The sequence below is a fragment of the Neopelma chrysocephalum genome, unplaced genomic scaffold (assembly GCF_003984885.1).
Source record: "Neopelma chrysocephalum unplaced genomic scaffold, ASM398488v2 Primary Assembly neopelma1_335, whole genome shotgun sequence".
NCBI lineage: Eukaryota > Metazoa > Chordata > Aves > Passeriformes > Pipridae > Neopelma > Neopelma chrysocephalum.
The window spans coordinates 152,005-178,057 of NW_020897998.1; the positions used below are offsets into that span (position 1 = coordinate 152,005).

General features: G+C 45.7%; 1 protein-coding gene across 5 annotated transcripts in view; it reads right to left on the reverse strand.

Annotated features, from left to right (window-relative positions):
- Positions 1–1,275: 1,275 nt before the first annotated feature.
- TRPM8 (transient receptor potential cation channel subfamily M member 8) overlaps positions 1,276–26,053 on the reverse strand; it is a 36,164-nt gene continuing 11,386 nt past the window's right edge. Inside the window, exons 7-26 of one of the 5 annotated variants that reach the window (XM_027705449.1) lie at positions 25,763–25,937; positions 24,735–24,802; positions 22,353–22,550; positions 20,622–20,724; positions 19,987–20,105; positions 19,324–19,614; positions 18,914–19,009; positions 18,283–18,412; positions 16,633–16,778; positions 15,993–16,105; positions 15,199–15,406; positions 12,303–12,394; positions 11,445–11,583; positions 10,386–10,557; positions 9,993–10,170; positions 8,461–8,651; positions 6,626–6,725; positions 5,400–5,433; positions 4,384–4,470; positions 1,276–3,809 (exon numbers count right to left, since the gene is read on the reverse strand). In XM_027705449.1, the coding sequence (XP_027561250.1) occupies positions 4,420–4,470; positions 5,400–5,433; positions 6,626–6,725; positions 8,461–8,651; positions 9,993–10,170; positions 10,386–10,557; positions 11,445–11,583; positions 12,303–12,394; positions 15,199–15,406; positions 15,993–16,105; positions 16,633–16,778; positions 18,283–18,412; positions 18,914–19,009; positions 19,324–19,614; positions 19,987–20,105; positions 20,622–20,724; positions 22,353–22,550; positions 24,735–24,802; positions 25,763–25,937 (2,604 nt within the window). In that variant the 3' untranslated portion in view covers positions 1,276–3,809; positions 4,384–4,419. Of the gene's footprint in view, positions 3,810–4,383; positions 4,471–5,399; positions 5,434–6,571; positions 6,726–6,962; positions 7,085–8,460; positions 8,652–9,992; positions 10,171–10,385; positions 10,558–11,444; positions 11,584–12,302; positions 12,395–15,189; positions 15,407–15,992; positions 16,106–16,632; positions 16,779–18,282; positions 18,413–18,913; positions 19,010–19,323; positions 19,615–19,986; positions 20,106–20,621; positions 20,725–22,352; positions 22,551–24,734; positions 24,803–25,762; positions 25,938–26,053 lie in introns of those variants that run through there. The other 4 variants (XM_027705448.1, XR_003537589.1, XM_027705452.1 and 1 more) reach the window with 4 other exon arrangements.

Genomic DNA, 26,053 nt, shown 5'->3' on the forward strand with positions numbered 1-26,053 from the left:
CCCTGCCCCGTGCCATGCCCACCGTGTCACAAAGGGCCCTGTGACACCCTGCCACGTGCCCATAGTCTAAACAGGATCCTCGTCTGTAGAAAGCAGAAGAAACTTATCTCTGTAATAATAACTCAAAACCCAACAGGCACTTGTAGAAGATGCACGACTACACAGCCCGACCAGTGAAAAGCAATATCTGCATTAACACAAAGCTATTCTCAAACCAAGCATTTTCCTTCACCAAAAGCTACCTTCCTATAATTCCTAATACACAAAATAAAAGCAAAGCACACCGACCCTGCACACAAGTTACTATTTGTCTAAACAATCTGACATATTTCGGGCCTTTTAAAGTTAGCAGCAGAGAGACATGGTTAATTTGCACTGTCCAAATTGTACTTCACCTTCAAAAAGACACAGATTATAGTTGCATTAAGACCTTGTATCTGCTTAAACAGCCAATAATTTCAGACTTTTCCAGGGGACAGCTGGAAAGAACTAGATCAAACTTTACAATGCATATAGTTTAATGAGATGTTTAATGTACTTTATATACACTTTTGGTAAGAAGACTGAACTTAACTTTATTTTCCTTCAAACAGACAACTCTGGGGCTTCCTCTGGGACGAAAGCCCATCAGCCCTACTGCTTAATCCCTTCATGGACACAATACTGAGGGTGGCTGCAAACAAACATTTAATACACATCTAACAGTCTAAATTCCCAACAAACACACAACTGACCACAGGCATCCCTGTATATGCACACTCTTATTAACACACATTCACCAATTCCAGGGCCAAGAGGATTTAGCAAAGGATTCAGAGTGCTCACAACAAAGACCCAATAATCCCAGGACAACAAAACTATCACAAGGCTAAGAACAAACAAACAATTATTACAAGGGGTATCAAAATCAAAAGCAAGCAGGGAGACAATGACATGACAATCCCAGAACAGCAGAACAGTTGTTACAATAGGCAGACTTAGCCCCAAATGCTCAGCACTGGCAAAGGGACTCAACATCCAGCTTGGTATCTGCTGTCTTGCCTCAGGACCCTCTCTACACGTCTTACAGGGAATTTGGGACTAAAGACCAGTCCCAAACCCAAAACAGAGGAAAAGGAATGATTCTTACCAGCAGGTCTTGTCTCTCCGGAGAAAATCCCCAGGGGATCCCAAGAGAGTTCTCGACTCAGCGGGTCCCACAGCCAGACAGAGGCTCCTAAATGGCTCCCCAAATTGATTTAGAGGAACTCACTTGACACACAAGGTGATCAGCTTTCCTTTTTATTGATAGCACTGGAGAAGCATTGGGGATAATCCTCCATAAATGCTTCCCATGGAATTACAAAAGCAAAATTATATATTATATTTTCAAAGGTCATTACGCATTCATGTTAAATCCCGCCTTTCTATGCCTCCTCACTAGGTAAGTCCTTTGTTTCTGGTCCATAAAAATCTTTTGTATGATGTATCCTTTTCATCTTCATTGAATTATTTCCCAACCTTGAATGTCCAGTGCTGATTGCCTACTTGTCAGTTGAAGAGATGCATCCTATCTACTTGCAGAAGTTCTTTTTCCAGTCTGCCTTTACTGGCATATCTCTTATTTAAAATTAAAAAAATTCTCAGCAAGTTAAGCAAAAATGCAAGGTTCTTATTACATTAGAAGTGTACATGACTTTGGTCTAAAATAACTCTACATTAGTTCTTTATTAACAATTTTCTACTTAAGTGTTACTTTATTAAAATCTTAAAAATTAAAACTTTAAAGGAAAAACTTGTCCATACTAAGAAATCCAGGCCTCACTGGGAGCATACACGATTTAGCAGCTTTTTCAATGTACAGTATTTAACGATTCCCTTTCACTTATCAAGTCCCACAGTCTGTCCTGGAGGGGCAGTTAGAGAGTTCCCAGAGGGAGCAACCTGCCCAGTTTGCCCTGAGAAGTGCTTCCCTTCCCACCACACTGTGCTGGCCATCCTGCCCAGGGATGCCCCAGGGCTGAGCTGGGCAAATACACAGCAGGTTTTACATAAGAAAGGAACATACTAAAAGCACGATCTTCACATCCAAGGCACACGAATGATGTGGGAAAAATAATTTCTAGAAAGGAAACTTATCTCAAGAATTTATGATGCACGCTAACTGCCATGGGAGACAATGAAAGCCTGGTCCTTTGGAAACTTTTTAGCAGGAAAACACCAATATCATCACATGGAAACAAATAACACTGCTATTGGTAGTGCTGTCTGCCTCAGGATCGTGTAATGCATGGCACAGTACAGTTAGGTCATGAGATGCAGGAAGGAAAGAGCAGTAACCTTTCTGATCATATAATGAGGATATAAATATCATAAGGATATAAAGCTATTAGAGAGCATCCAAAGAAGGGTCCTGAAGGTGAGGAAAGGACAAGAGGGGAAGCAGCATGAGGAACAGTTGAGGCCAATTGGCTTGTTCAGCCTGGAGAAGAGGAGGCTGAGGTCAGACCTCAGCAGGGTCTGCAGCTTCTCGCTGGGAAGCAGAGGGACAGTTCTGATCTCTGCTCCCTGTGAGCAGGGACAGGACCCAAGGGAACGGCTGGAGCTGTGTCAGGGCAGGGTTATGATGGATCTCAGGAAAAGGTTCTTCCCCCAGAGCTTGGTGGGGCACTGAACAGTCTCCCCAGGGCAGTGGGCATGGCCCCAAAGCTCAAGGAATGTTTGGACAACACTCCCAGGGATGGGATGGGATTGTTGGAGTGTCCTGGGCAGGGCCAGGAGTTGGACTGGATGGTCCTTGTGGATCCCCTCCAATTCTGGATATTCTGTAATTCTACGATTCCTAGACACTGGGAATGAAGATGGATACAATGCTTTGCCAGGAAAATAAATGCCATTTGAGGTGCCTTGAGTTGGTTGTGCACCCAGTTATACTGCACAAAATGAGACAAAATTCAGCTGCTCCTTTAGACAGAAAGCACAAAGAGCCATCTCCCCACATGAAACAGCACAATATCAAAAGCTGGCCCACAAGCTCTTCTCCATCCCCAAATGCAAACATCAGCAAACAGGTGCTTGCTAAAGTCAAATGAATTGCAAGGCTCCCAGGATACAAATCACCACTGAGAAAACAAGCAAGGCCTTTGGAAACACTTCCTAGATGAATAAAAGTCTCTGCCGTATAGGGTTGTAATAGCTGAGCTTCTACACTGCTGCACAGCCCAGGGAGAGCAGGAAGAACTCCACAGTGTTCATGTACAGTCCAAAAGGTGGATACAGGGTTGGACTAAAGGCTTTCCACAGGGGGATGATGTTAAAATGCACTGTATTCTGGCACGTCAGTATTGCAGACCTCAGCAGGTCTGACAGACAGAGCATGCAAGGAACAACCTACATCTGGCTGTGACACAGAGGAATGGGAAGGGACATTGATTCTTTATGACAAGCAATTAGTGGCTAAAGGAAACCCAAGAACAGGCCCCTCTGAGTGAAAGGGAAAAGCAAAGTGATTTTGGCAACAGCAGCAGAACTCTCAGAATTAGGAGTGCTTTGTAACAGCAGCTGACAAGGACTAATTGCTGCCATTGGACTTGGGGGAAGATGAGAAAAAGGAGAGTTTGGGTAACATGGGAGTCCTGCAAGCACATAAACAGTCATCCCATGCTTTACCATCACCTTGCAACAAGCACAGAGGGCTGTTTTGTCAAACAAAGTAAAAACAGCAAGAAAATTGTAGTGACTCCTGCCGAGACACTGCCACTGGTGGAGCAGTTCCTGCCTGCTTGGTGGTTACTGCCAGCTCAGGGAAATCACTCTTCAGGAACTGGTACCTGTGTGAGCAACAGAAGGAATGTCAGAGCAGAGCCCCCAGCCCACCTCAGTGCTTTGCTTTCCTCCTCCTGACATCAGCTCTGATAACTGGATGCCTTGTGCAACACTCGGGCTCAAAGAGCTCATTGCAGCCCCCATCCAGCACACGGTGCCTTGGTGGAGAAGCAGAGACACTAATTGTGAGAAGTGACAGCAAAAGAAACACCTGCAGGCAAAGCACCTGTACAGGCCAATCTTCTCTGGCAGGGTGGGGAGGCCCTGGCACAGGTTGCCCAGAGAAGCTGTGGCTGCCCCTGGATCCCTGGAAGTGTCCAAGGCCAGGTTGGACGGGGCTTGGAGCAACCTGGGCTAGTGGAAGGTGTCCCTGCCCATGGCAAGGGGTGGGACTGGATGGGCTTAAAGAAACAGAAACAAGGAAGAGAATTTGGCTCATACTCCTTTTCTAATATTACACAATACAAATACAAGCATCAATAAATAATACTAACTCTTCTTCCAGGGACACACCCCTTTGACATCACAAATGCTTACGGAACTTATTCAAGTCAGAGAATGGATTTCAAGAGGGCTTACTCTGCTCAGGTAGCTGCTCTTGGATTTCAGCTGCATTCATTTGATTTTGCTAGAAATCTCTTTCAGAAGGCCTTTAAAAACAAAAAGCCCAAAAAAAAAAAAAAAAAAAAAAAAGGTTATTTATGTAAAGTCAATCTAGCTCAAAGAAAGCAATGCTCATGAGTCATGTGCATGTAACAAGAAATCACCTCTCCAAATATTACACTAAATGCAACAGTGCTTGAAAGGACACTTTCCATTAGAGTCTTCATCAGGGCAATAAATGCAGTGAACCCTGATGCAGATGTCTTTCAGCTGGTTAACAAGAACAGAAGCACAATATGGATATTACTTTTCAGTAGAGAATTAAGGTTATCACATCTCCTTTCAGTTTCAAGAAGAGCATCACTAGCCACAGATTCACTCACCATTTCCATTTCAGTCTGGAAAGCAAGCTATTATTTTGCAGTCTAAATTATTTGACAGCAATCAAAAGATTTATTTTGAAGGATTATGTGGGTCTTTTCGCTCTTGGACTTCTAAAAAGTCTGTTCTGCATGCCACAGCAACTCCCTGCTTCAGAGGCCAAATACACAATTCAATCAAGCCTCAGAAAATACCCCTTGGGAAGGTCTTTTCAATATCACAGCCATAAAAATTATACCTGTATGACAATTCTGATAATGATGTGCTCTCTAGTAGACTGGTAGCTTTACATTGTTTAATTACTTCATGCCTTCAGCACTGGAAGCTAAATCTGACAGACATGTTTGGGAAGGGGACATTTAATTACTTAATCACTATAAACTTTCTTTGCAGTAATGATTAGAATGCATTGCCAAGTGTATCCTTTCATAAGCCACTGCTTCTTTTGTTATTCTTTGCAGTAAACTTAAACACTCATTCTTTGAAGTTAATGTCTGCGTTCCTTAAATCCATCCTCATTCCAAGGGCAAAACAGACTGGTAAAACAGTGGCCCATCACCTGCTTTACCAGAGACAATCACATTTCCCAGAGCCATTTGAAGCACAAGTACCTTTGCATCCAGTTGTCTGAATCGATGCACCATCCTGAAAGCAGAAGGAGAACAGGGAGGAAAGGGCTGAGTGCAGGTATTGGAGAAACCTTTGCTAACCACCACACTGCCCCCAGTGCTCCATCCTCCCAAGGAGGTGGAGCTGCAGGTGACTGGCACTGCTTTTATGACAAGTAAATGAACTAACATATGAACTACTATTAAGAGGATGCTGTTCCATTTTCCTTCTCAAGACACTTCTGCTTCCAATACAAAAGTTACTTTTTGGGCATTGTTTGGCTTCTTATGCAATGCTGGGTTACCTCTGGGTAGTCTTAACTCAAACATTTATCTGTGGACAGCAATGTCCACATGCAGGGGCACGGAAGAGTCTGGTCTGTCTTGCCCATTCTGATCAGTTCTTCCCTGCCATTTGATTTAGGGAAATACTCAAGCTGCTGGAAGTTAGCAACCAAGTTAAGCCATCACACAAAGCAGGTTACTGTTCTGTTTTCTAGCTTTATTTATGTTTTTTTTTCTTCTTAGACTATTACTGTGAAAACAGAGACAGATCCCAAAGATAGTGTGCCACGAGCTGGCAGTTGCCAGCATAGCCCAAGTCCCCAGACTTCCAATACCATCATTCCAAAGAGCATCCTCCTCTCCCCAGAGGTCTTTCCTACTCATGCTACTAAGCACAGATCTCCATACAGATTAATGCTGTGGGAATGTTTGATATTCCAGGTGTAATGCTAAATATTCTCTGCTAACTGTGTCACAGAATTATTTAGGTTGGAAAAGATCATTGAGTTCAATCCTTAACCCAGCACTGCCAAGGCCACCACCAAACCACGTCCCCAAATGCCACATCCACATGGCTTTTACATCCCCTCAGGGATGGGGACTCCACCAGTGCTCTGGGCAGCTGTGCCAGGGCTGGACAACTCTTTCAGTGAAGAAATTCTTCCTAATATCCAACCTGAACTTCTAATGTTACAAGAATAGTCAGCAATAGCACTGCTTTCCACGATGAGATCTCAAAACAACACAGGAAGACATTTTCTTCTCTGCAGCACATAAAAAAAGCCACCATTTCACCTCAAAAATTAAAAATAAAAAGCACATTTACACTGAGTTTATTTACTTACTCATTAGTTTGTAAGCATTTAGAGCTGCTGAAAACTTGCCTTCACTAGAAATATTCAACAGAAAATTAAGAGAAGGAAGACAAAGAAGGGCAGACGTACTCTTCTGATGAATCATTTGCTTTGGTATTGATTTTGACAAGGTAATTCTCCTTCATGACAGCTTCCCATGCCAGAATTTCATTGTCCTCATTTCTTGAGCCTGAGAAATGTATTGGAAAAAAAAAAATAGGTAAATTGTCTCTCCGATGCTAAGATGTAAAAAGGCTGGGTCAGTGCTTGCACTCAGAGGTTGATGATTCCCTTCTCCACATCCTCAGCACTCACAGCCCCACTTCCCTCTTCCCCTCCTCTTCACTCCTGGCAACCAGAGTTGGTTAAAAAGAGAAAATATGGAGGGGGAAAAAAAAAAAACAAAACAGAAAACTACCACACCCACAAGCTCCAAAAGTCTTTCCGGATTTTTTGGAGTCTTAGTTAACACAGGTACCACTCCTTCAACAGGTATAGGACATTCCAGAAGCTTCCTATGTGGATTTGAGCTTTCCATTTGTTTCCACACTATCCCAATTGGAATATTAAGAGTGAAATATGTTAAGAACATGACTTTTCATTGAACTACAGTATTTCAAAAAGATGAAGCACTGTCTTCTCTAAAAAGCATCTCCTGGTTCTGCTGTAAATTCAACAGTGACACAGAGCAACCCACTTGGAGGCAGCAAAGTCCTCCAGGATAATACTCCAGCATTTAGTCCTGTTCCATTTGGACAGCACAAACCACATGGGTTTTAATACAAAAATAAAATTAACTGAGACAAAAGAAGTCCAGAGCTGCTAAATGGCTGAAGTTTCATTCCCTCCAACCTCACCCAGCACTCAGTTGTTCTCCCAGATACCAACAAGCATTCAAACACCCAAATCCCAACCATTTCCATAAGAGCTAAGTGGGGAAGGCAGGATTTGGCAGCAGTCTAGACATTAATGTGCTCTCTCCAGGCAGGTCTCAGCTCCTGTCATCAGCAAAAACCCGATGACATTCTGGCTCTAATTAACTCTTCCGTTTGCTTTCAGAACTGCAACATCAACTGTGCACCCTCTGAGCAGAAATATCTGCCATCAAACAACCTCCCCTGCGGGGAAACCACCCAGTGATTTGGGCAGCCAAAATGATTTAGTCAGTGCTAAGGAACTTCATACCCCAAAGCAGGCTCTTCCTCCTAAACTAATAACAAATCCAGCCTGCGCTGCAGGGAACAGGCAGGTCGCTGATGGGTGGGAATAAGCCTGTCAATTAATTCAACTTATCCTCTCCCAGCTGCTTCTGAATGGCACTTAGGAAGAAAAAAGAAAACACTCCATTTCTTGGGGGGAAAAAGCTTGTTAAAACAATTCCTATCTGTGCCTCTGACAGAGGAAGTGAGGGAGAAATAGCTAAAGGACTGACTCGTCACATTTTTGAGGTCCTCTGCTCACTTGGTCACATGCAGAGGGGCAGGAAACTCTTTATTCTCTTTCTGTCGCTCTCTAGCAAACAGAACAAATTAAAAAAGACACAAAACCACAACCCTGCAAAGCTGGAAAGCAGCACAGGCAGCCCTAAACTGAAAGGATGAATCTGAAGCCTTCATTGATTTACACACATGAGGTAATTCTACCTCAAAACGGCTTGGACAACAAAGCACTGGATAACTCTGACTTGAAGATTTGAATCTTACCCAAGAGATTTCCAGCAACACAGTGGGTTTGGCTTATGACAGACAACATGAATGAGCTGCTTCTCCTTTCCAGCACAACCAGCTCCTCCAAGGCCTACAGTGCCCTTGGAAATTTCCCAGCAAACGACCAACTGCCTGGATTAGGCACAGAAAGCCAAGGAGGAACTGCAATGCACCTGCCACAGAGATGACCACTGGGCAATAAGGACAAATCCAACTCACAACAAATGGATGGCTCTTTGCTTTCCTTCTTGCAGCAGCACTTGAAACATTTCCTCATCACCATGAACATGTAGGCAAAGATGACGAAGGGGAAGGGGATGGTCAGGCGACTGCAGTATTCCTGCACCAGGAAGTAACGCTGGAACTTCCACACCTGGTCGTTGTTCTCTTGCACTGATCCAACCGTGTAACTAAGGGGTGAAGAAAGAGAAAACACCCCCAGGATTAGATATTCAAAGAGCCCCATCAGAGCCAAGGGATACAGCACGTCTGTGCTGCACCAGGGCAGGGTTTTATAAAGCCACGGAATCCCAGACTGGTTTGGGTTGGAAGGAACCTTAAAGATCACCCAGTGCCACCCCCTGCCATGGGCAGGGACACCTTCCACTAGCCCAGGTTGCTCCAAGCCCCGTCCAACCTGGTCTTGGACACTTCCAGGGATCCAGGGGCAGCCACAGCTTCTCTGGGCAACCTGTGCCAGGGCCTCCCCACCCTCACAGCCAACAATTCCTTCCCAATATCCCATCTATCCCTGCCCTCTAGCAGTGGGAAGCCATTCCCTGTGTCCTGTCCCTCCATCCCTTGTCCCCAGTCCCTCTCCAGCTCTCCTGGAGCCCCTTTAGGCCCTGCAAGGGGTTCTCAGCTCTCCCTGGAGCCTTCTCTTCTCCAGGGGAACCCCCCAGCTCTCCCAGCCTGGCTCCAGAGCAGAGGGGCTCCAGCCCTGGGAGCATCTCCAGGGCCTGCTCTGGACTTGCTTCAGCAGCTCCACATCCTTCTGTTGGGGGCCCCAGTCATCTTGGAGATGGTAATTTTTACTGACTAGGAGGTTATTTAGTTAATTTTTCCTTTTTAGAGAGAAACTTGCAAATGTGAGGAACTAAGACAGTAAAAGGAAATACCCTGAAGTTACAAATAAACAGGAAAAAATAGGATGAGGGAGAAAATATTTACTATCTCAACTTTAGGCAATTTTCTTCCAGCCTAGACACGTGAGAACAGGATGCTTCCTCACAAGATAGTGTGTCTCGTTAATTCATCAGCCAAGTTGTTAGGGAAAAAAAGAAAAAAAGACTAAAAATAGAACATTTACAAAAAAATTAAAAGCTCCTGAGATTTTTAGTAGAGGCACTATGGACACTCCAGGAATGGATCAAACCTACTGCACTAAGCACTGTATGACCCTGGCAATGCAACAACCCCGGGAGCAAACAGCTCACAGGCTGCCTGACCTTTCAGTGTGACATGAAATGACAGATGAATGCTCTCAAAATGTCTGTGCTGAGATCCACATGGACCTTTCGTGAGACAAGCCAAAACCTTCCCTGCTGGAAAGTCTCTTTTGGTTTAGAAGATAAATACAACTGGCAAAAACTAGGGTTTTTTTTTACTGGCATACCAGTATAAAGTAGAGCATTTACCACTAGGTGCTGTTAAAGTGAGTGAGACTCATTCATGAGAGGAACTCCATTCCCTCTCCCAGAGATCCGCTGGTGCAGAGATCCCAAGGAAGCGATCGCTCCTTTGTTACGTACCCGAACATGGCCACGAGCAGGTTCACAAGGAGGATGTTGGTTGAGAGCATGTAAATGCAGACCAGGGGGATGGTGATCCACTCGGGAAAGCGGGGCTGGTTGTTGGCATCCAGCTCCACACACAGGGGCTTGGACTCGTTCCCAGAGAAGGTGCAGCGGTCAAAGTTGTAGGTGGTACCTCAGAGGGCGAGAGGGGAGAGCAAACTGTGAGTACCCTCCTCCTCTTTCTGCTGGGCTCTGCTCTGACCACAGTTAGTGTGGCCTCCTCCCTCCCTGCCTTCCCATCAGACCTGGAGGCAAAGGGTCAACACACAGATCGACACAGGCCTGGACAACCTCTGGAAGGACAGAGCCTTCCACCCACCTGGCAGAGACCCCCCAGGAGACAATTACCATCCACATCATCAGGGTACTGGCCAAACATGGCCAGGTAGGGCTCGTAGATGACCGATCGGAAGATCCACTCCCAGCGGTGCTCGTTCTTCCTCAGGATGCCTTGCCTGGCCACTCCAAAGGCCACCATCCACACAGCAAAGAGGAAGAGGAAGAAGAAGACGTCTATCATCTGAAAAAGGACACCAAGCATCAGTGCCCCACCCCACGTCTGTTCCAAGCCACCCGTGGCTTTTTGCTCCCACTTTCACCCACACACAGCCACAAATAACCGACCATTCCCACTCAGGGAACTTCAAAAAATGGATAGGCAACCATAAAGGCACGGCATGTTTTCGAATACAGGATATCCCCCTGGCACCAGGCAGGCTCCACAAGAACCAGAATCACATACAAGGGCTGTGGCTGCAGCCCCTGGAGCCCCGTGTCAGGTGAAAGCAGCCACTCTTTCTGGAAACACCCCTCTGGCTTAAACCAGCATTTATAGCCCATACACCCTGGCTAACAGTTTCTTGAATTTCTAGCTCTTAACAACACACAGAGAACTGAAGGCTGCTAATACTCCAGCTGAGCTTCCCCAGTTACTACCTCCAGATCTGCCCTTCCACTAGCCCCAAGCATCCTTATTATCAGACTTCCTCAAAACTACTTTATCAGAGACTCCTCACCACCCTCTTCTCCAGGCACTTGTGTGATGGATGCAGTGGAAGACCAAAATCCTCTTCCTGTACCATTCAGCATCACTGTCTTGTTTGGGGAACACCCATGTGGGCAACAGGAGTGATGGGATACACCACTGAAACATTTGAGACATGGAAGCTCCCAGGAACAAAATCTCCTCTTCTGCTCTCCAGCCTGATCCTTATTCTTTCCCTTGGCACAGAAAAAAGCCCTGCTCTTAATTATGTCCTATTTAAACCTCAATACATCCTGTTCAGCAGAGCTAACTTGCTGCCATCACCAGAACATGGTGATTTCACTCCTGAGGGGGAAAAAAAACAAAATGAAAGGTGTTGCATCATTTATTTAGACTCTCTTGAATAGCTGCCAGAATCTTACCATCCTCTGCAGCATAATAATTTTGGGTCCTAGATTCCTGCTAACTGTGAAAATATGGATCAGCCTCAGAGTAAAAACTATGTAGTCCAAACAGAAAATGACTCTCCCAGAATACCAAGAGCTTTCATCAGAGTGAAGCCTGATGGAGACAGTAAAAGAAAATGAAGACAAGTGTTGGGTGAAACATGCAGAAATCAGGTAGAAACACAAGGAAACATTGAAATGGAGAGTGAAAAGTGAGTTAATTGGAAAGCAGAGCCCTCTCCCACATGATGACAGCAGTGTTTAATGCACACCTTGTTTACACCCTTCCAGCCTTCCCTGCATCATCCCTGCAGCTCCTCTTACATTCAGAACTGGTAACAGCAAAGAAATTTGTACCTTTAGCTACTCCCACAGCCCTCCAAAACCACCACAGTGCAACAACCCCTCTGCTGCACCGAGGTACCAGCAATAACCTACAGCTGAATGAACAATGAGCCTGGAGAAAGTGTTTGCATTATTTCTTTGCCATGGTTGTTAACTCATCCCATCATGTAAAACAGCTTCTGGGAGATAACGACACTGTTACACTGTTGGAGGGACAATCACAGTCCCCTTAAATACAGCACACTGAAGCTCAAAGAGTCCAGACTGCCAGACTAAGTAGTCAGAAACAGAAGCCAGGGAAAGTCCCAAAGATCTCCTGACTTTTTTTTTTTTTTTTTTTTGAGTTAAGACTTGGCAGTATTTGGGGCCTTCATAAAGAACAGGGAGTCTCACAAACACATCGTTCCCCAAAATCTCATTACATGTTGTAGTCAAAACCCACAAAGGAAGCAAAGCCATAACACAGCCACAAGAAAAGGTGCCACTCACCTGAACACAATCCCTGCTATGAAGTAGAAGATTGCCAGTGTATCCATAACATTCCACAGATCTGAGAAATACTTACTGCCATTCATGTACCACTGGGAAGGAAAAAGAACAGAAAGTAACCCCCAAACAACACAATTTCCTTGCCCAATTCTTTTTTTATTCGGTCACACAATAGGTGCACCAGAGTTCAGATTGCTTTTAATTTCCCCAATAAGAGGGGGTTTAATATATCCAGCAATGCCAGAAATTACTGGCCACCTGTTTTTCAGAATCTGGGTGTGACCCACTAAGAGCAAGGAAACACTGGGGGGACATAGGGGGGCCAGTTAAGAGTAGGTGATGAATTCTGGCTTCTTTCACAGAAGTCATTCAGGAACCTGTCCCTGGCAACATGCACATGCTTTGGATCAAAGATGCAGACTGAATTTACTCCTTTCATGACCTGGCTCTCCATTTTTGAATTGCAAGTCTAGTGAGAATCTCTGCCCATTCCCACACTAACTGGCACTGCAGCCCGGATCCAAAGTTTCTCCAAGAACCAACGTCCTGAATCAGTTCAGAGATGACTCATGAGGAAAGAAGTTTAATCAGGAGAAAGCTCTGCCAGGCCTACAGAAATAAACTGTGTCCCTGATCATAAATGCTTTTAATTTTTACTGAAATGATCGAAGTTTAAGAGAGTATTGGTCAGTGAATCTAACTGGAATATCCAAGGAAAGCAATTCTGCTCTCAGTACCATTATGGGACACAGAGATCAAGGGGAGTGTTCTCCTAGGTGGAAAAGAAGCTGTAAGTAGAAAGCCTCACTTTACTATTCCAATTGCACAACTGCATTTCCTCCACGTGATGGGATGCACAGCTAAAATGGACAGGGTGGCAGCTGCCACAGTGCCAGGCTCAGGAAATACCTTTGAAATTCATGCCAGGCAGTATTTCAGCATCTCAGGGGACACACAGCCCTTTCTTACTACTTAAGGCACTGAGTGGGGACAGCACGTCTCACACCCGTGACATCAGGCTGTCTCTGCCCAGTAACTCCCTAAATCAAACAGAACAACCGAGACTGCAGCACAGGTCAGTCCTCAAATTCCAAGCAGTTCCCACTGCTGGGGCTTCACGTGCACAGAGGTTCTGCCCAGACTCCTCCTCTGTCTGAGAAAATGGAGCTTTCCTGCACACCCCACCAGTCCACCCACTCACCTGGCTGAAGGCTAAATCCATGTGGCTACAGGCACAGCAGGGAAAAGGCCCCTCCGATCTCACTGTGGCCGTGACAGCTCTAAACGGGACATGAGAGAGCAGCTCCAGCCAGTTACTCATCTCTGGGACCAGCAGAACTGAAAACAGGGCTGAGCCAGTGGCTCGTGGTTCAGATACAGTTCAGTTCTCCTGCTTTAAGTCTGGAACCATGTCTAGCAGCTGTCACTTCCACAGCCACCCCACTCTCCAACCAGAGGGCTGATTTCTCCCCAAAACTGGTTATCCAACTGCAGCAGCTACAGTGGGAACCCAGCCACCATTACTCTTACTTTTCCTTGGGTGTGAAAACAAAATTTGACACATCCCTAGCTTTTTTTGTTTGTTTGTTTTTAAATATTAAGGACAGAGATACTGTTTTGATGCAGAGTTAGACTAATCCACATACAATGTATCTTGGAGGAAGCCAGGGAGAAATTTCCCTGAGAAGCTTAGAGGATTGAAACACTTTTCTGTGTTCTGCTCCTTAGTAGAACAGTTTTGAAGTCAGGACACAGGCTTGAGATAACTAAACCTTCACCAAAGTCTCTGTTTCAGCTGCCTCCACTCCCACAGCCAAATTGGCCACCAGCTATTAATAGGATTACTGAGATCTGCAGCTGTTCTACCTGCTCAGGGTGGCAAGAAAAAGGGACATTGGTAGGAATTTAAGGTTTCTATCCCTAAGGTATTTCCCCAGGACTTTTGCTGGGTACACACAGGAAGTGCAAGGACAGGTCCAGAGACACCAGAACCTAAATCAGCAGAAACAAACACTCCATTAGTGTTTTCATTGCAAAAAGGTCTTGTACTTCTCCCCCACTTTCCTTAGCAAGTAAACTTGACATAAACAAGGTTCCACCTTAACTATTAAAAAGGGAAAAGACCACAATAACATCAACATCAGAAATGTCATCTGAGCTCATGTAAAAAGTGTCATTGCAGGGTGGGAGGATCCAGCAGATCACCCACAAACACTCGTGCCTTAAAGGAGTCAGAAAACAGCACTGCACCAAACCACACACCCACCCACTGCTCTTCTGATTTCCCCTGCATGTTCCCACTGCTCTGAATACTGACTGGCAGAGACCAGCTCACCCCAAACCCAACCATTTCACGTGTCCCCTTACATATGAATTGAGAAGACACCAGCATGTGGCTGGCTGTAAAGGCTGTCCTGCATGCTGTTCCCACACCACAGCTAATCTGGTCCTACATCAAACTAGTAATAACTGTACAGATGATCAAAAGCTAAACAGAAATACATAAAGGGGTGGGATGTGGAGAGGGGAAGCGGGAATCACTTGATCTAGAGGTATGCACCCGGATAAATATGCTAAATCTAACCCTTTATTCTCAACTGCTTTGGCAAGCCAAGCATTCCTGAGAAATATCTGCACTGGCATCGGCTTATCCACACACTCCTCTTGGTGCATGGACACTGCAGCTACTGGGGCACAAGTAGAAATTAAATATCAGAGGAAAAAAACCCAAAAATATTCACTGAGCCTCGAGCTGCCTGAACACCACCCCACTCTCCCCCCAGAAGTCCCCCTGTCCCTGAGCACCAGCCTGTGCTGCCTTACACTACTCGGGGGGGGAAAACCACAGGCCTGGGCTCTAACACTCAACACTTGGGTTGCTGCCTACTTGTCTCACTTCATCACAAAGCAGAATGAAGACCAGCACGTAAAGGATGATCTCCAGGGCAGTGGGTTCCTTCTGGAAATCCATAAGCAACACGTAGGCGAAGAGCAACAGGAAAGCGATGTAGAAGATGACATTCCAGGAGAAGACCACGAAGGGGGAGGTGAAGAAAGACACATAATACAAGAAGAGTTTCTTACTCCTCTCCACAGGCTTTTTTCTGAGGGATTAAAAGAGGGAAAAGGTCTCAAAGCACAGCTTTTATGCCTGGTAATACTAGTGTTCTTCGAAGCAAAAATGAGAAAGGTGCAAAGTCTAGCACGGGATGTTACTTTAGAGGTGAAGCCATCCTGCATCCACTGACCTCAGGCACTCCAGGAAACTGGTACATCTTCCAGGCCAGGCTGGAGGGCCTTGGGGCAACCTGGGCTAGTGGAAGGTGTCCCTGCCCATGGCAGGAGGTGGAATGAGATGGGCTTTAAGGTCCCTTCCCACCCAAATCAGTCTGAGATTTTGCAATCTCAACTCCAAGATCAGAATGAAGACAAACTGTTAAAAGCTCATTCAGGCTTTTAATATCTTTGAGACTGATTGAACACTAGAACAGGTTTTCCAGGGGCGCTGTGGAGTCTCTGTCCCTGCAGATACTCAAAACCCAACTGGACACAGTCCTGGGCAACCTGCTCCAGCTGACCCAGTCTGAGCACAGGGTTGGACTGAGTGATCTCCTTCCAGCCTGATCTGCCCTAGGATTCTACAGTTAATTGACTTGCTTGCTTTCTGCTAATGAGAAGCCAGTTAATTACCTGAATGAGATGAAACCACAGCCTATTAAAGGGAAGAAGAACAGGCACAGTATGATCTTCCAGTTCTTAGTGTCTCTTGAAATCTCTCCATACCACTGCTTGGAAAGGAAATTCTGCAGGGAGGAAGAAAACATTCTCATTAGTTCTAACAGCAACAAAACAACCTAGAAGTGCTATTAAAAAACATTTGATTTAGTAAAAAAACCCCAAACTTTGAGTTTTCATCAAAATACTTGAGATTTCTGTTTCAACAATAAAGAAAGCTTTCTGCATCAGTAACCATGTGCCAGGTCCTTAGTCCAGCCATTCTCCATCTATGTGATGAGGAGTTAAAAGTGAGGCTGAGAGCAGGACTGGACCTGATTGATAAGACACATATAAATCATGACTTTTTATGTAATGCCCATCCACACCGGGCATTAAATCCACACTGTGCACACACAGAGCTGTGCCAAGGCAGAAATCACTTCAGGCAGCCTCTACCCTCCAGCTCATTATGATTTACAACTTTAAATCAAGATTCTTCCCTCCTGACTTAGCACTTGTGGGTAAATCAGCCGCCTCCTATTCCCACAGGAGGAGCCTCACCCGCGGTCGGGTCCCAGGAGTTACCTGAGCACCTCCTGTGCACTGCCATTACCTGCACACCTGGCTGGGCAATGAACTGCTGGTCTCTGGCTTCCACTGCCAGTTCCAGACAGTTGCTCTCTCCCCAGGCTTCACAGGAATAAGTCAGCAGCTGCTCAGCCAGCTCCTCGTCGCTGCTGTAGCACTCGGTGAACAGCTCTGCAGGGAAGAGGCAGCCCCACACTGAGACCCAGCTCCCATTTCCCACCAACTTGGGTGCAACTGTCTTCAGTACAGCATTTGTAGTATCAGAGCATGCAGACACAAGAGCTCCTTTCACGTTTTCACCACTGTGGAACGACGTGTGCATTGCTTTACAACCCCACTTGCACGTGTTAGAACTCATGTGTGGATGGAAAACTGTAACACTAAATTAGCTCACACAAGAGACAGCATTAGGTTGAGATCTGCACTAAAAAATAGAGTAAAAAATACAACCTTCTCCTTAAATGACTTGGTATGTCTACTTATTTCATCTTCCTTTCTTAAATTCCATTTGGCACTGATCTAATGAATTAGTCACTCCCATATTAAGGGCTGGAAAAGGTCAGAATCCGATGCTTTTTCACTGGGAAATGCTTCATTCACCCGTTCACTCCTCAGTGTCTTGTTAAATCAGACCTGAGGGACGCAATACTTGCAAGAAAGTCTATTTAAGCAGGTTTTGCCCTGTGGAGTAGGAGATACCTTTTGGTAACGAGCAAAATATTTTCAGTGTGGCCTTGTGCCACTCCTTATAGAATCACAGAACCATTTAGGTTGGAAAAGACCTCTAAGATCATGGACTCCAATCGTTAGCCCAACACTGCCAAGCCCACCAACAAACCATGTCCCCTAGTGCCATAAAACAATATCCAGTCGTGGAGATTTTCAAGATGTGGCTCAACAAGGCCATGACTGAACTGATCTAGTCCTGTGCTAACACCACCTCAATGAGAAGGTTGGACTGGAGGCCTCCAGAAGCTCTTCCAGCAACATTTCTATGGTCTCCTATTCAACCTTCCTATTCTTCCTACTCAGCTACTTCATATTACCCCCTTTACCTGTCCCCTGCTCTGACTCAGGGTGGTGACACACCATTTTCTGCACCAGGCAAGACAACGAGGCCATAATCCCTAATCAAGCCCCAGAGGCAACACTGTGTTGTATCTCCCCCCAAGTTTAGGAGCCAAGATCCTGCACCACAGGATCCTGTCATCTTAGAATAAGGAAGGGATATGATTTTGCAATATACTATTTACCTGCAATTTATTCTCACTCCCCAAAAGTGCTCCTGCAGATTTGAAGGAGCACTGCAAATTTCCCAACCTGAATACTACACCAGTGCTCATGTGGAAAGCTTCTCCTTCTCCATATTCTCCCCCCTGTTCGTGGGCACTCATCTTCAGCCTTGCCATTAGAGTAAAGCAGCTTTTATTATCCCACAAAAGAAATTCTCTACCCCAAAAAACCCCACCCCTCAACACCCACTTTTGGAGGCAAGCTGTTCAGACAGGACACACAGTTTCTATTGAGAACAGACAGTGTAGAAGAAATTTCCAAGCAGCAGAAACACGAGTTGACATTAAAGAAAAATATTTAATGTTGGATATCTAGTTTTCAATTCCCTGATCTCTGACCCCTCCTACTAAATTTCTAAAGAACTTAGAGAGAAGGCACTTACCCACTGCTCTTGTCTCATACTCATTAGCGAGTTCCTCAGACTCACCAGCAGCATTTATATCATTCTTCACCTTGGCCAAGCTTTTCAGGAGCTTGCTGGCCCCAAGGGCTGCCAAAGTGCAGCCTCTGGTCTGTGGAGAGAGAGAGCCAAGTCATGCAAATCCCTCTGTGAAGGAAACATGGTCATAGAATCATAGGACCAGAGTGGTTTGGGTTGGAAAGGACCTTAATGACCATCTCGTCCCAACCCCCTGCCATGGGCAGGGTCACCTTCCACTAGACCAGGTGGTCTGTGATTCTGTGATCATTAAATATCCTGTCTAATCCAAAGTAGAAATGGATTTCAATCGAACACCTGGAATCTGAACCCACCCATGTTGTGGAATGGGTGGGAACTCGGCATCCAAGCTTGAGCACAGATGAGGACATACAACTGGCCTGGTCTGCTGACTCACACATGACCCTAAGAAATGACCACACCAAACTCAAAATGGGCAATATTAAACCTACTTAGAGTCACCCAGCAATTATGACTTCTGGTTTTGTGTTTGAAGATGGATCCAGAGCCTTCAGAGGCCTATAAACAAAGACAGAGAACCCCACTGTAAGGAATACAGGAGAATTCAACTTACTTGCTCCCAAATGACTTTAGACAACTCTTTCTTGTTCTGAAGGACTGACCAAATAAAGAGAGCTTGTAATGGGTGCCTTGTGATAGGACACTCCTCCTGAAAGAGAGAGTAACAATCCCTCAGACCTAAGCTCACCAAACTGTTCTCAACTGAACAAATCCAAGCCTGCCACTCTCTTGTTTTCACATTTTCTTCCTTTTACAGCCAGCCCACCGACCCTCTCTCTCAGCTCTCTGCCACTTGTCACACACTGCTGTGAGTTAGGTTATATTTGGTATTTATATTAAAGCCTTAGATCAGTCTCCCTGTTTTCCCAAAGGTGGCATTAAAGGACATTTGAGTCACAGTCACTTCCTGCATTAGCCAACGCAGTTGAGATAACCTCATTCCCAGTGGGATCCAGAACTTACTGAGAGGTGTATCTCCATCTCATCCTTGCTGTTTTTGTAATCCCTCTTGACCCCTCTTCGGAAGTCCTCAACCATCTTCCACACGAAGGTGAGGAGGGCGTCGTTGTAGGAGTTCTTGGCGATCTGCAGGTTCTTGAACACCAGGCTGCTGAAGTTGTTGGTGTACAGCTCCCTCAGGACCTCCGTGGTGAGGAACTTGCGCAGATTCAAGCCGTTTTCCAGGAACAGCCGGACAAATTTGGGCCTGTCCTTCACTAGGGCTGTGAACATCACGTCCTGCAGGTCAGCAGACTAGGAGGAAATGGGAAAGCAATATTAGGGAGCATGTGAGCCATGTAAAGCTCACCTGACACGTGGCTTACTCACCTTTTCACCAGAACCAGCTTTTTTCTGCGTGCAATTGCCTTTGTTGGATGGCCCAGAGCACTTTTGGCATGGGCAGATCACCTTTGCAAACAGTGACCACAGAATCATAGGATACCCTGAGCTGATACCCTCGAGGATTGAGTCCAACCCTTAGCTCTGTCCAGGACACCCCAAGAATCCCACGCTGTGCCTGAGAGCGTTGTCCAAACGCTCCTTGAACTCTGGCAGCCTTGGGATGCCCCCCTTCCCACAGCCCCCTGTCCCACATCCCTGTCCTCACACAGGAGGGGTTTGTACCTCCCAGTTCCGGTCGTTGGTGAAGATCTCATCACTGGCCAGGTCCAACTGGTTCCACTCCAGCAGCAGCTTCAGCTGCCCATTCCAGTTGTCCCTGTCGTGTTCGTTGGTGCTGAAAGCTGCAGAGGGGGAACGACCTCTAGGTAAAGACCTGAGAGCTTCCTGGCATGATTATCTCTGCTTCTCATGCCACCTGACAGGACTCCTTCCCAGGGTCTTTCCCGTCTTCCTGAAAGGCTTTCAGAGGATGCTGGAGGCTCAGGGACATACATATGGTCCAACACAGGCCACAGAAGAGCTGCCAGGAACACCTCGTAACCAAAATCAACACAAGCGTTGTGCAGGACACAAGGAGTCTCCTTCAGGCTCCTCAGTGTCCTGCAAAAGGATTCCCCAATGGGGCCCTACCAGCATCCTCAAAGCTCTCCTAAATTCCTTCCCCAATTATCTGGTTTGGATCTCACCCACACTAACAGATCCCACAGTGTTGCTGCAGCCTGCCCACACCACTCCACATGAAGACAAGCAGGAGCATAGAGAGATGGCACTGCTTTAAGGAAAACTGTTCTAGAAAATAAATAACCATCTTTTCCCATTTATTTTAAAAACCCAAACCAGAAAAAACAATTACTTGCCTTTGTACAGAGCAAAGGAAATGGCATTGCTCACAATTTCATCTCCAGCCTCTTCTATTTTGATCACTGTCAGTAAATGAGGGTTCTCAAGGACTTCTTTGATCTACAAAAAGAAAAAGTACCATTTCAAAGCAATCAAGGCTGTCTAGTAGTTGATCTCCTAGAGCATTTTAAAAAGAAATTTCCCACCACATTGTGGCAAAGCTGCTTCTCATTTCCACCAATAGTTAAAATTTAAATAAGCCCAAATAGAAGTAATGAGATTTATTTCAAAGTCACCAAAGTACAAGACTAATTATCCTCTGAACATATAGCAGATAACTGATTCCCCTATGCAGAACCAAAAATATATAAACTCAGTAATTAGAAGCTACTTATAAAGTAAAAAAGAAGATTGTGAAGCACAAGTTTCAACAAATGTCAAACAATCTGTTAGAGACCAGTCTCTACCTCCTTGTGCTTTGTCAAAAACAGATAATTTCTCACATAATGAAGCTTAATGGAGTTACTTCCATTCTAGCACACAGAAAACAAAGAATCTTGTCCACTCCTGACTGTAGGAGTAGTGCTTTAGGAAGAATTTGTAACGGGAAAGCTGGAAACTGTTTTTGCTAGGAAGGTTTTCTGCCTAAAAGGTAACTCTTTCTCAAAGGCAGTTTCAATGCTGAATGCAGCCTCAGATTTTTCAGGAGCTGCACTTTCTTCTGTCCCTATTAAGGAGGGCAGAAGCATAAGAACAGGTCCACCTGAGGGTCAGGTAACCAGAGGTACAACAGGTTCCTGAGACTGGGCCAAGCAACCCAAAGCAGCAGGTGCTCTCCTCACTTCTCCAGCCTTCCCAGCCTCCAGAAAACACTTGTAATAAACTGTTACACGTGGGATCACAACGGTGACTACATCCTAAAGGCTCTACCTCTGCTCCAAGAGGCAAAAAAGGGCAAAAGAAGAATGTTTTGGTGTATGTACAGTGTTGTGTCTTCAACTGCATTCCATGTACACAGAGCTAGTAAATCAACCTAACAGAGTGCCAGTGGAAATGGGGTGAAACACTGCCCCAGTAAGCCTCTAGCCCTAAACACCCCACTCCTGGTGGGAAATCCCTCCTGCCCCACGGCTTTCTTCCTGCATGCCTTAATAAAGGGAAGAAATGACAGAATCCTGAAGCAGAATCACTGCAGTTTGAAAGTCTGTGGAGCAGCAGCACTAACCCTTTCTCTCTGAGCAATTCTGGAACTGCAACACCAACCAGCTCATCAGCCAAGGGACACATCCAGCAGCCAGTGCTTCAGAGGAAGCACAAGCATCCAGGGATGCTTGTGCTTAGGGAAGTGGCAGAGTCACCATCCCTGGAAGTGTGGATATGGCACCTGAGGATGTGGTTTGGTGGTGAACACGATGGTGCTACATTGTTGGACTTGATGATCTCAGAGGTCTTTTCCAACCTTAATAATACTGTGATTCTATTAAATAGCCAAGAGACTGGCATGGGTACTTAATTGAACCATCATCCAGTTATTTCCACAGGAACATCTGCCCTTAGCTCTCCTGGGTCTAGACATGTGCTGACTTCCCAAAAGACTGGGGCCCCCCACCTCCTTGTATCCTGATCCCTGAGAGAGTTTGGAATCTTCCTTTGTTTAAATCCCCGTGGATATAACATGGCACAACCCACAGGTATCACCAGATATCCCTGGATCCCTCTACCCCTCTCCCACAGTCCCACACACTCACCCACTTGATCCAGCTTTCAGTCTCCTCTTCTGAGAGCCTGGAGATGGTGCGGGGCAGGAACCTGAGCAGGCTCTCCTTGACACAGGAGGAAGCAGGAGTGCCCTCTGCCTCCACCAAGCTGGCAATGACATCAGCAATCCGGCCAGAGCCTTCCACCACCACACAGGGAATCTTACTCTTGATGGCCACGTTGATGGACTAGGGAGGCAGAGAGGGAGAGGGATCACCTGAAGCACGACTGTGTTATCAGAGCCTGCTATTGAGTAAGGAAGCCTGGAGAGCAACAGAAACCCACAGTCCAGAAGAGTATTTTTATTGCTGTCCACTCATACATTACCAATGACAAGTCTTTAAAACATCACCCATCTCATGACAGAGGGCTGCAAGAAGTCCCACAGAAACTGAGGGGCAGACATCACCATCTGCCAGATTTTCATAGAGTCACAGGATGTTTTGGGTTGAAAGGGACCCTAAAGACCACCTCATTCCAACCCCTGCCATGGGCAGGGACACCTTCCACTAGACCAGGTTGCTCAGCTTTTGAGTTGATGGGCAAATCAGGACAATTGCCAACTGGAAATGGCATTCAGGTGACATAACACTGGCCAGCTCCAGTCACTGCTGGTTATGGCACAGCACTGCTCAGGTAACACCACAGCTGAGAGCAAGAGCTCTGGATTTATGTGCAGCAGTGTTTACTGAGTGCTATTTCTGTAGCACCAACAGAACATCGAACTCTGATGTTACTGAAAGTCTCCAAGTAGCCACTTCCATGATTTCTCACACAGCAATGCTGTAACATGGACTAACTGGAAGAAAAAAAACCTTGTTGAAATCACAGCGGAAGGACCCTTATCCCTGTTGCAAAGTCCACAACAGCAAACATTGATTTCATTTGCATCACTACACTGAAAACAGACTCACTGTCTGCCAGCAAACTGTACAAGGGGAGTCCATGCAAGTTATCATCAAGCACTGGAAAGACACATTAGCAATGAGATAGTTTTCTGAGAATTAAAAAAAAAAAAAAATCAACTTGGAGTCATCAAAACCACAGGCAAGTTCCTCCTGTCAGGTGGGGAGCAGGTCTGTAACAAAGGCAAGGTGATTTTTCTTACCAACTACATCAAAGTGGTTTTCTAAAGAAGAGTTCAGCTAAAGTGCACGTTTTACATCACAGGGAGTTTAAAACAGAAGCTTGGAACAGTTTTATTTCTCCTCTGCTAAAGCTGATTCTTGTCATCACTCACAGAAGCTGAGAAAGAGGGAGCCTTTCCCTGGCAGCACTGCTAAGTTTGAGGCCTGGGTAGGACAGACCCCCCCCAGCATGGAGTCTGCTGTGTCATTTGGGCTGATCACAGACCCAATTCACTCCTTCAGAAAAGGTCACAAATGAGCAAGAAGGCAGGCAGGGGTGTCTCAGTGCACTTAGTGCCACTGAGAAATAAAACTCAGGACAAGAGGACACGGCCTCACACTGCACCAGGGGAGATGAGGATGGACATTAGGAAAACATTCTTCACTGAAAGGGTTGTCAAGCACTGGAACAGGCTGCTCAGGGAAGTGGCAGAGTCACCATCCCTGGAAGTGTTCAAAACTGTGTGGATATGGCACCTGAGGATATGGTTTGGTGGTGAACACGATGGTGCTACATTGTTGGACTTAATGATCTCAGAGGCCTTTCCAACCTTAATAATACTGTGATTCTATTGAATAGCCAAGAGACTGGCATGGGTACTTAATTGAACCATCATCCAGTTATTTCCAGAGGAACATCTGGCTAGGAATGATGCATTTGATTTAACAAGGCTTTCACTCATTCTGACTAAGCCACTAAGTCTGTGTTACATGTCATTGCTTAACAGTGGGTCTGAGGTCTCTTTATAACATATGTGTAATTCCATGGCACATAGAATCAGCTCCTTCAGTGATGGCCAAATCCTCTCTTTAAACATCAGCAGTTTGGAGCTAAAAGGAGATGGACACATTCAACACATCCTTTTGAGCACAGCTTTCCTCCAAAACCTGAATGGATCCTTCATTTCACCTCAGGACCTCTGAATAACACTCTGCATCCATGTTCCCCTACAACCTATCTGTGGGAAAAGCAAAAATTAACCATGTGAATGGAACCACAACACCCAGGAAACGCACAGGAAGGGCTGGGATAGTCTGAACCACTATGTGAAATTTCAGTTAATTGATTAACATCAGCAGTGAAGTGGCAGCACACCTGCCAAGCAAAATAGTTTGAGTAACTTCAATATCAACAGGAGAACAGAAAACTACCAAGATCACCTCTTCAAACAAAAAAAATCATAAATATCACTCTGCTTCAGTTTTGCTTTCTTCACGGGAAATAAGTAAAAGAAATAAACTTACTTTCAAAGTCTCTTTCCCTCCACCTTGGGCAAAACACACAATTGGAATCTTCCCACCATAATTAGATTCTGTGAATTTAGGCCAAAAGTAAAACGAAGGACAAGGGTTAATCTATTAATGCAGAACAACTTCTTTTTCCTGAGTACAATGAAAGAATTTCCAAGCAGTTCATGCAAAAACTAGTTTGACGTTGATTTCGCCACAGTTATTAACAGCTTTTCCTGTTTATAAGGAAAATTCAGTTTTGACTAACATTCTGCATAGCTGGCTTCAGACATACCTCTCCAACAGAAGCTTTTCCCTGGTAGAAATCAAAATTTTTTCCTCCAAAACTTGATTTTATTGTATTTTCCTACTGCTTTGACCATTTTGAGTCTCAGCAAAAGGTGAGCTCAGAGGATTGTATCTTGAACTCGTGATAAGAACATTTTCAGTTGTAAAGGAAAGCTAAGAATCCCGTAACTCTGGGAGCTACTGTTTGAGAGACATTCCAAAAAACCCCCAAACCCAAACAACATCCCCCCAAAAAAAAACCTCTTTAACTAAGAATTTCCTGCCAAGGCCTTTGATTTTTTTTTTTTTGTTTCATTTTGGTAAAGAAGGGGGTGAAAGACAAATTCTTTAGGAGCAGGCTGCAGATGGCTCAATCACCCTCACACATAAATGTTTTGGGAAAAGCCTAATTTCAGCTAAGCTCCTGCATAGCTGTGCTGCAGCTCCCCAGAATTCAGTGCCAGTGGGATGTGTGGAGAAGGGTCAGCTTCCAATAGGAGGTGAGGGAAGGGCTGTGGGGCTGGAGTGGAGCATTTGTTGTGACATCAAGAAAGCAACATGAGGGAAGGTGTTGCTCTGGAAAGGTCTGGCAGCTCCTGAGAGCGCTCAAGATGCAACACAGCACACACACACATCCCCTTCCAGCTCAGCATCCACAGGATGCTGCCACTGCTTTGTCATTCCCAGGAAATGGCTGTGCATCCCCCCCCCAGCACGCCAGGATGAGCAGGAGGAGGTGTGCACCCCACACCCACCTGGGATAACCCGCTCCGAAATGTACTTCTCCAGCTGGGTCCGCACTTTGGCCTCCGTGGTGGGGTGCCCGTGGGTGCCGTTGTCCACCAGCAGCAGATGGGTGTGATTGTTATCCAGGCAATACAGAGGGTCTCTCTTGAGGTCATCCATGATGTAGTGGGCCAAGTAGTTCCCCTGGGAGCACAAGCACAGCGTTGAACAGAGACCCAGGGACAGGGAACACACGGACCTCCCGGGACAAGGACACACCTCGCTGGGAGGGTGGGGAGGTCCTGGCACAGGTTGCCCAG